This window comes from Fopius arisanus, unplaced genomic scaffold, assembly GCF_000806365.1.
Source record: "Fopius arisanus strain USDA-PBARC FA_bdor unplaced genomic scaffold, ASM80636v1 scaffold00311, whole genome shotgun sequence".
Lineage (NCBI taxonomy): Eukaryota > Metazoa > Arthropoda > Insecta > Hymenoptera > Braconidae > Fopius > Fopius arisanus.
Genome location: NW_011888050.1, coordinates 20,413 through 31,108, shown reverse-complemented (window position 1 = coordinate 31,108; position 10,696 = coordinate 20,413). Strand labels below are relative to the sequence as shown.

General features: G+C 37.4%; 1 protein-coding gene across 3 annotated transcripts; it reads right to left on the bottom strand.

Moving 5' to 3' along the window:
• Positions 1 to 1,682: 1,682 nt before the first annotated feature.
• LOC105272815 (echinoderm microtubule-associated protein-like 2) lies at positions 1,683 to 10,405 on the bottom strand. Of its 3 annotated transcripts, none has more exons than XM_011315040.1 (11): positions 10,323 to 10,405; positions 7,821 to 8,126; positions 7,662 to 7,734; positions 6,563 to 6,769; positions 5,950 to 6,187; positions 5,219 to 5,634; positions 4,994 to 5,131; positions 4,725 to 4,841; positions 3,947 to 4,034; positions 3,630 to 3,856; positions 1,683 to 2,785 (listed from the first exon to the last, which is right to left on the bottom strand). In XM_011315040.1, exons 2-11 carry the CDS (start codon positions 8,114 to 8,116, stop codon positions 2,660 to 2,662), a joined length of 1,926 nt encoding a protein of 641 aa, XP_011313342.1. In that variant the 5' UTR covers positions 8,117 to 8,126; positions 10,323 to 10,405; the 3' UTR covers positions 1,683 to 2,659. The 3 variants fall into 3 exon arrangements, with proteins under 3 accessions (XP_011313342.1, XP_011313343.1, XP_011313344.1); XM_011315041.1 differs by lacking the exon at positions 10,323 to 10,405 and adding an exon at positions 8,500 to 8,714; XM_011315042.1 differs by lacking the exon at positions 10,323 to 10,405 and adding an exon at positions 8,577 to 8,714.
• Positions 10,406 to 10,696: the final 291 nt, after the last annotated feature.

Sequence of the window (10,696 nt, the reverse complement as noted above, 5' to 3'; positions counted from 1 at the left end):
ACAAAAATCCAGAGCGATTTTGTAACAGGATAACAGAAGGTGTGAGGAGTTACCCGATGTTTGCCGCCATTTTGTCAGCGATCTCTCCCATTCAAAATGGCGGAGACCATCGGGCTCGATTCAGTTCAATTATGTTATGATTGATTTTCACCGTTAAACCGCGCAATTGCGCACGTCTGGGACCTAGCATTTATTTAAAAAAAAAAGAACAATGAGGGAACAAAGCGAGAGCGTTGAAGTCAACTGAGGGAAAGTGGTGTCCTACTTGTGCTCGCCCCCTCGCACCCAGTAGTCAGACGACGTCCAACACAGGGAATGCCATCGTCCATATGAAACCCCAGGTCTCACTGTTCTGTTAATCGAGAGGTATAGTGACTCCATGTGAGTGAGATCGAGTTTATGTGTACATGTGAGACACGGTAGATGGTTTTATGTAATCGAGCGTGTAACGAAGGCCCGAGTGTGTCGCAAGATTACATGAATGAGTCTCCACCTCCTCCTGCCCCACCCCCTCGTCACATCATCGAACAATCATTTTATTTCAGAATCGCATCGATCGTTACAACACATCGATTCCACCATTTTCCTCTATTTTATATTGAAGAACTTGCAAAAAATATCAATGAGCGGTGAACACTCGTATCCTGTTGCTGTTTTAATATTTCTTTTTAATATTTCTAATCATAAAATAACTTTATCACCGGCACCTCGAAGATAATCCACAGTATCACAGACCCAATGACGAATTCAATCCATAGAAATTTTCAGGCAGTAGCTTAATAAGGTTTAATAATTTCGGTACGAAAAATATAGCGATTTCTTAACGATCTCTACACTAGAGTAATCTCTAGATCGATCACGCAAATCAGGACAATCGATTCGTTTAGGGATATCTCTTGAAAAATAATTGAGAGCAATGATATTTCGCCAGCATAATACTTCAACGCAGTAAACAATTTACATAATAATCCTTTCATTTCTGTTATTTTTGAAAATAATATAATGATACCGTGATATCTCGACTAGTAACACTTTTCCGGCTGATATTTTCGGGAAGTAATATAGTGACATTATAGTAGTTTTTCGGAATATTTTGTGAGATAATATTGCGATAATATTGAGAAAATGGAAGAAAAATATTCTAGGGTGAGACTTCCCTTCAATTTGAATACAAAATTGATTCATGTTTTTACGTTTCCTGTGGTAACACATCCATAAAAACCCACAACCACCGCTAAATTATTTACGACACATGTTTTATTCCGTACTAAACCATTTATAGAGTTTTTTAAAAATTCCGTACAACTATTTTTATTACTGAAACCAAAAGATCTCTTTATTGAAGTTCTGAGGACTTGGTCTATCTCGATACGTCATGAGTACTCCTCTTTATTCGATAAGGCAATAATTCTGCAACATAATTGTGTAGGCCAGCATTTCACTGACGTTCATGCTCTGATTGTCGAATCGTTCTCCCTAAACGTCGCCTCGGAAGCAATCCGCCCACCCATGAGATTTAACTGCCGGATGTGTCAGCTTTCATTACCGTCTCGTCATTTTTTTTTTCCATTAATTTTGAGATCAAAGGGCGAAAAATCACTGAAATTCTCGTGCCCTTATTTCGAAGAAATGGGAAATGGATATCTGGGGAGAGTTTAAATAAACAATCCGTCCAACTGGAATATCTTATACATCACATCTCATTATTTCCTTACGATTCTTACATCATTTCACTCGCAATTTCCCATTTTCATCTTTATTACACATTTCTTTACAGCAAATTCTAATTCAATGACAAAGTGGGGAATCGTGACGAGACAAATTTAACAATTATTCTGTAATTATTTATGGATTTGTAATTGCAATAAAAATTTATCCTGATAAAGATTACCCCGAGACTTTAATTACACTTCCCTCATCCCCCGTTAACGTAGAAACCCATAAAATCCACTTCATCACTGAATTAATCTTTCAAATCTGTCATAACCCAGAGATAAATAAAACACGTTAAAAATCTAAAGGTATCCTCATACTTTCCGTTATCTTCCACGGCGATAGAGTTTGAGAAAAAAAAAATATCGTGGACTGTTCGATTGAACTTTGGTAGAGCACTTTAATACCGAAAAGAAAAAAAAATACAGAACAAGATTATGTAGAAAATAGATAATATTATGACGTAGGAATCAGTTAATGATAACATTAAAAATATCATCATTGAATTATTTACATCTGTGTACGTGAAAAAAAGACACTCTTCATGAAAATTATTATCAAATAATTATCTCATACAAAGCACACTTAAGTATAATCTACTTAATTATTAATTTGCGCAAAATATCGTAGAAATAATTGTGACGGAAATATGAATATTCTGTTCACCTGGTTTGCAGAATGGATAATCCACGAGAATATGTAAGTACGTAGAAAATAAATTGACATTGTTTTAAATTCGCACTTTCACATGGACGGTATCGTGCATTGCAATAGTAATCTTTCAGTTGCATTTTCATAATTTTTATCTCATTCCTCTCAATGTTTTTGATATTTTTTGCCAGAAGAGTGAATGAAAAATTCTCGGACTTTTGTTCACTTCTGCCCAATCTTATGATTATCTACTTCAATCGCTGTTTTAGCGTCGTGGTGTTTATTTTTAGAAAATTTAATTGACGATCCATTGGAGAACACTGGTATCAGCACCACCAGCTGATACCAGGCGTGTATCGTCTTGAAGGAATGATACGTTGGTCACATGACTCGAGTGGCCGCCGTAGGCGTGTGATAATGACTGGAAAAATATAATGGAATTTTAAGTTTATTACAAAAAAGAGATTAAAGTAATGGAGAGCCGGGGCTGCAGCAGATACAAGTGGCCGCGACAATTTGTCACAACAATTTGATCAGATCGAATGATTAATGAGTGCGCTGAAAATCACGAAGCAACTGGTGACATCACGCAATTTATTCATCACTTGAGTTCAATGTTTGGAAAAATCACGAAAGCGGCTCTGTCAACATTTTTATTAGAATTTATTATCCAGAAATTCATAGAGAACACTGGGCGTATGGAGTGCGGCCCATTTTCTGAGGGACCAATTCTTTCCTATTACTGATATTTTCATTAGTCCCAATAAAAAAATAATTCAGAACTCAAGTTCACTCCACGATTGCTCGTCTTGTTCGGTAATTTTTCTCCAACTTTGTTCTCCGCTCAAGAAGATCTTAAAAAGGGGACAAAAGTGCCTTAATTGACGCCTTTGTGTCTTAATTCGAGGCACCATTTTTTGTTGCGTACATCACTGTACAGTGCAATGACATGTTCAAGTGAAATACAAGTGTGAGGAGCAGAGGCAGAGGAAATTCGCCTGTCAACCGAAAAAAACATGTCGCGAAAATTGAGAAAACAAGTCGATCCGAGCCGCCGATCTCGATCGACTGCTAAATTTTGCATTCAGAAAATAATTACATAACAATTAAATTATTATTATTAAAAAATAATAATGTCGTGACTCTCCAATTACTTTTTTCATCCGTATCATGAAACTATCGATTAATTTATCGTAAGCATAGGGGAGAAAACGATTGCATGTAATGGAAAAGAAATTTGAAAATTGAAGAAAATATGGACTTACCTTCGGTTGGCAAACGGGATGACTGAAAAGCCTGACTTTTCCGAAATCATCTCCAGTCGCTAAGAGCTTTCCATCTCCACTCCTAGCGCAGTTATTGACGTCGGTACCATCAGCCCCTTCTGGCCATATACCGATGGTCTCGAATGATATAACACAAGTGTGAGTTGTCCAGTCGACGTCCCTAAGAGTTGATGATTGAGGAATTTGTCTGCAAACCCCTGCATTCCCTGATAATAAATTCAATCTAATTAACTCCCTCATCAAAAATTTAATAAAAAATTTGATTGACTGTACTGACTGTATTGAGCTGTACTCACAGTATAATAATTCATAATCCCCACTATTGCTCCTCAAGTACTGGCCATCCACAGACCAATCTAGATGTGTGATGAAACTGGAATGTCCCTAAAATAAAAATCAGAAGATTATCTTGAATGAAATAATTCAATCATTCATCCATTCATCATCGACAGAAGCTTTGCACTTGTGCCAATAAAAAAATAGGTGGAGATGTGAAAGTACTCGTCATTTCTTTCGTCATATCACAAATTTATGGTCATATGACGAGTCTAAAATGTTTGCACATCCCTAATGGCTAGTCTAGTCTAGTGCGGAAAATTTTGCAACGGAAATGAATCGGAGATTTTCTACTGCTATTTCTCACTTTCGAGATTACGCAATAGATTCCGGGACGAAACGGGAGTACAATTAAGAGATTTTAATAATTAAAAAATCCATTCTGCCCCGTATTCTTTTGCTCGAAGTATGAGAGAAAAGAATGTGTATCCACTGTAAATTATTTGTCTTACACGAATACGACGTATCCTCTTTGGCTACAAATTCGAAGGAAATTATGAGACTGACAAACTGTCAGGATTCCCTGATCTGAAATTCATGTTTTATTCGGTGACTATTCTAAACTTCATTCAATAATAATATTACCTCTCAAAATATTCAGTAAAAATTGTGAAGCAATACTTTTCTTAGCTGTAATATTTTTTATTGTGAATTTTTCAGGGAATATCTTGAGCTATTATTTGGCAGGTAATTTTTTCTTCGAGCTGAATAAATTTTTGGATGGAAAAATAGTCTCACCATGCACCTCCCAACGCGACTGTACTTCCTGGCATCCTCATTCACTTGATAAATGTAAATGTGATTGTCCCTCGAGCCCAGGGCGAGTAATGTTCCATCAGGAGAGAATCTAACAACCTAGAGACAACCATAATCACATTATCACTGGATTCTTCAATTATCCACGCCATCAAAGAACTTTCTAAATATTTCTTGGTGCAAGTCCTCGTTAAGGGAATAATTTTATCCTGATCTAATGCAGACCTAATGCAGAAAATTTGATGTTTCACCTGAATAGCTTCAGAGCCATCGGTATGTTGAGTATAGAATTCCCTAGATTCGCTGTCAATCACGAGCCATTTCCCCGAGACACATCCCACGACCATAACTCCACCATCAGGTGAAAAGCAAACGCTCTGGGCTTGTTCCTAGACCGTGTAAATAATTTTCACTGAATCATCGAATTAAAAAATAAAAATTATCCGAATTATCATAATAAATTATTAAAATCCTACCCCAATGTCTTTACTCCAAACAACCGAATGGCTGAGACTATCCCACATCTGCAGGAGTCTATCATGACCCGAAGTAGCGAATTGAGGAAGAGTCGGATGGGCAGCAAGTCCCCAGACTTCTTCAGTGTGTCCTAGCATAGCTGGACAGAATCCCATCTCGATGTCCCCAACGAGAATGCAATTCCTAGTCGTACCAATCAACAATTGGGATCCTCTACCCTCCGAGACCGTTCGAATTCCACCGAAGTGATCCTCAATTTGCGCTCCATCCCCAGTGGAATTCAGGGAACCATCAAAGTAGAGGATTCTCCCATCTTTACCACCTCCAGTCACAACATTTCCATTCTTAAGAACGCAAATGGAGAAGATTGATCCTTCGTGGAGATTCCGAACTAGTCGTGATATCGTATTTGTACCTGAATCATAAACAATTATTTCAAAACTCCACTAAGAAATAATGATGATGATGATGATGATGATGATGATGATGATGATGATGATGATGATGATGATCACGAGAAGACCCAATGATTCAGGTCAAATCGATAATAAATAATAATTATCATTAATAATAATAATAAATAATAATCAAGAAAATAGATAGCGTTTTTTCGTTTTTTCGTTTGTTCTTCAGGAATTATATTAAATTCAACCAAAAATGTTCGAAATTATTGGCAATGATGGATCTACAGGACCTACTGGATCCTCCAGAATCGTCAATTGAATCTCACCTCTCGCCCAGACGATGATATTCCCATTGCTATCACCCGTAAGTGTATCCCCATTCTGATTGAACGCAACGCAAGTAACATATCTCGGTTTCTCCCTGCTCTCGAATACCCCCATCCTCTTGTACAACATTCCACCATTGTCCAGAGACCAAAACGACACATGTCCCTTGCCACAGGAGACTATCTGGTTGCGTTCCAGAGGATGCCATTCAGCGCACACGACCGTATCCACTGAACACTGCAATTTCAATGGTACAAAAAATAATAATAAAAATTCAGTTCCATTGCCCTGAGAGGGGGGTACAAACAGTGGCCCATAATTGCTCGTAAAAGCCATCTTGCCGACTACTTTGATGCCATCATCGGTGGTTTATACCACATGACCGTAAAATCATAACAGTTACAGATGATTTTCATTGCTATTTCGCTGGTTCTTTCAAGTGTTTCGAGATTTATTTAAGAATGATTTTTATCTTTTGTTTCCGAGACCTTGGGGCCATGCCCAGCGGAAAATCGTGTCATTGAGACTTTCGAGATACTTCTCCTCAATTCAAGTACATCCCAGGGCTATTTTCTCGGGTAAGAATTATTTTTTGCGCCTCCAGTAATTTACCTTGGTCTCGGTGATTTTTGTACCGCGTTCTCCTTTTTGCCAATCCCAAATCGAGATATTGTGATCAGATGTCTCGTCAATTGCGCAGAGGTAACTACCACCATCGGCTTTTGAGAAGGACAAGCAGCAGATTGAACCGTCGAATTCACCACTTCCGATCACAGTTAGGGTTGCCAGACTCACAGCATTCCATATTCGTATGTGGGGCTGTCAAAAATAGATCTTTCATTATTTTAGGTTTTTATTTCATAATATAAAATGGGATCCAATCGTTTCCATTACAATTCAATATTTCAACTCGCTAAAGACTTCTGTTTTTTAATTTTTCTTCCAAATTTTAAGAGATCTGAACGTTCGAGTGAGTCAGTGACAGATACTGTAAGGCTTCTAGACGCCTTTCTAAACCCATCCAGAAGTGTCAAGGTCAATTTATCCAGTGGAATGATATCGATTGCATAATCGATATCATTACATGATGAGAAGCCAAGTCACACCCACGACTTTAAATAAATTCCGCAAATCCCTTTTGCGTCGGTGAATTCGTCGCTTCGTTGGAACGCGATGAATATTCCATCCAGAGAAATTATTAATTTCCATAATAGCCATCAAATTAATTACATTTAAACAGACGGTAACAGGACTTTCACACCCAATGAAAACTTTCCACTTTTTACATCACCAGATATGATCTTTTAATGAATAAAATCCATTAACCAGAACCCTAACAATCATTCAAATCATCAATCACCTTTGACACCTTCAATTCATCGCTAACTCTTTAATCAAACGCTCAATAAATATCACGAACCCTGAAGATGAATGAGATCTCGAATGATCTCGAATCTAAACGAAATAATCTGTAATGAAAATTCACTGGTAGTTTCAAAGAAGATTATAAAAAGTTAGCCACTCCGCTGAAAGGATGTAATTCAACAGCAACTCAATCCCTTTCGCCAATTCCAACAAGCCATTAATCCATTATTTGATCTACAATTCGTAATATAATTACTGCTATTTGCTTCCACTGCTGTGGCAGGAGTACTCCCGCAAACTTGTGAAAGAAAAGTTTTGTTCAAGAACATGAAGGAGAAAGACTAACCATAGCTTCTCTCCTGTCAGTCCCTGCAACTTGGCCAGTGGCAACGACCATCTTATTCGGATGAATGGCCATGCTGAAAATTGATAAATTAATTACACCATTAAACCTCAGATAACATCGGTCTTTGTGATAACACGAGAAGTCGGTGAATCGTATTACCATTTGACATCATCGGTGTGCCCCAGGTAGTGCCTTTGACTGTGCTCCTCCATATTGTAAAGCACCACAACAGCAGCAACGAAATAAACAATTTCACCAGTTGGCAAAAGATGTAGATTACTCCTGCAGTCTCTACCTCTGTATCCATAAACCCAATCTAATTTTAGTTTACTTTGGGGCGGTGTATTAACCTTGTGCGGATCATAGGTGTCAGCTACAGGTGTTGGCACGTACAGCACTACAGGTCTTCCTCTGAGGTACATCCGTACTGTACCCTCGGACTCATTGTACTGCATTTCTCTTGTACTGTAGAAGAGAGAAATAATAATTCGTTAAGTTCAGTTCACGAAGTAATTCCAAGCACTTTGTTATTTTTTATAAGTCATTCCCTCATCCTCTGAGGTAAATTAAAATAACGTGCGAGTGGAGATCAAAATATTATCAGGCCTTTGTAGTCAACGCACTACTGCTATTTATTTCTAGTATTTTATATATTTTTTATGAAAGAGTCGAAAGAAATGAAAAAGATTTAATGCTTTGGGAATTTTAATGATTCGGGGGATTAACAAAATGAATTTCGAGCGCGGGAAATCAATTTTTTTGGAAGATTTGAAAGTTGCAGGAGTAGGGGAATTATTTGTGGAACTCATGAGCGTAATTGTTATGATTATGGAATTACGTTTGGAATTATTATTCAACTGCGTAGATCGGTGTTTTACTGGAATTGGGCTTATCGTCTCGATTAATGCAAATTACTTGTTCTATTATCGTTGGCGATTAAATTTTTTAACGCAATGACGATTACGCGATGTCCTCGGGTGTTACGCTTTATCTTTACGATTACAATGGATAGTGGAGGACGGAAATTCCACGGTGATATTGTTATACTCTCAAGAGCACAGCTCTAACTGCTGTCGACAATTTTCGCGTGTTCTCTATTCCCACTCTTGGAACATAGCGTCATTGACGCCAATAACCGAAGGTAATATTTTTCAGGGGACATTGGGTGAATCATGAAGAGAACAATTTATAGAAAATTTTCACCTCGCGTTTAGTAATCGCGGCATTTGGGGGTTTTTAGGATTTTTTATTTAAATTTTAGGGCAAAATTGACATTTTTTCCGGAATTTTTTTGGAGAATTTCATTATTTTTGGGATTTTTAATTGATAGAAAATTGTGATTATTAGGACGTTGGGGAAAACTCTTCAGAGCTGATGTACCCCGGGTAAAAAAAATTGTAATCGGAATATTTTTCTAAGTTTTCAAAAAATTTCGGGAAAACTTTTCAGAAAATTTTTGTTATGAAACAAAAAAAATCGGAGGACAAAACTATTTTATTCTTGGGAAAGGTTTTGAAAAATTTTTCAAAAATTTGAATAGAAAATTTTTTTGATAATTTAGATGGCGTATTTTTTGAGAATATTGAAAAATCAAAAACGTAAGAAAGCAACGGTATAATAAAAAAAAATTATATTCGCAAAAAAATCTCGAAAATCACAAAAAAAAACTTCCTATTCAAATTTTTGAAAAATTTTTCAAAACATTGTTTTGTTTCCCGAGTTTTTTTTTCAAAAGAAAATTTTCTTGACAAGTTCTCCAGAAATTTTTTGAAAATTTGGAAAAAATATTCCGATTACAATTTTTTTACCCGGGATCGTACGATTATTGAATACCAGTGTGAGTTTTTAAATAATTTTTCCTCAGTTCACATCCTTGAGAGCGCAATGGTATCTAAATTTGAAATCCTCCGAAACCTTGGGATTCATTTCACCGGGGTATTCAATGGAATAGAAACCGAGGAGAATTCACTTTTTATTATTGCTGGCAGAGAGCCAACGAGCCGAGAAAATTCGTGTGGAATAACCAGGAAAAGAGTCGGAATTATTATGTTGCGTTGGCAAAGGAAACGCATCGCTTTCTTCGGCATCGAACCGAGGAATAATAAATTATCATTTCATATGGTGAGGAGAATTCCTCAGGAGAAATGTATTATTAAAGACCAATTGAAGATACGGATGAAGAATCCAACAATTCGTAAATTTCACGAGGGTTGGGTGTCGGCACCGGAAAATTATGGAATAATCCTCGAATTTCATCTGAAATTCGCAACAAAATCTCGATATCATCACAAAAAAAACACTGTCAACGCCCCAATTACTGACAGGAGACATACTTCAATTTAAAAACTGCATGAAAGAATCATTTGTTGATTTATTCTGTATGAAAAACTCGCATTGACGCCCATATATAATTAACCCAAAATGAAATTGACAGATGAATCTATTTACCCGTGCTTGACGTTGCTGAGGACCGGGGGCTTGAAGAGGTTGAACAGTGACTTTGTTGATGCTGACAATCTACAAACGTCAAATGAAAACGAAAGGAGAGAGGCATGCGGGTGCATCATGAAAAAAATAAAAATAAACAAGTAAATAATAAACAATCGGATAAATCAAACGAGATGCAATGTGGAAGGGTAGAATAAGCACGAGATTACTTACCTTGATGTACCAAGTTGACAGTTGTTGGCAGCTGACTGTGGAGAGTGTGTAAAATCTCCAGTTGACGACCAGCGTTTTGCTCTCCTCAGACTACTCTGTGGTGGGCCATTTGTCCTCGTTGTTGGCGATCTGGGGATAATTCAATTAGAATGGATTGAGCAATTCGTATCTTCAGAGAGTACAAGTCAAATGATTATTTTGTTGTTCTTGGGGGTGGATTTACCTGGCGACAGGTAGAGGAGTTGCCCTGGGGCTTGGGGATGGAACTGGTGATACACTGCTGCTGCTTGGGCTGTCTGAATGAAGAGAGCCAGTTGATTGGTAGTGAACCGATCGTCTGGAAGTACCGAATCAATGAATCGATCATGACATCG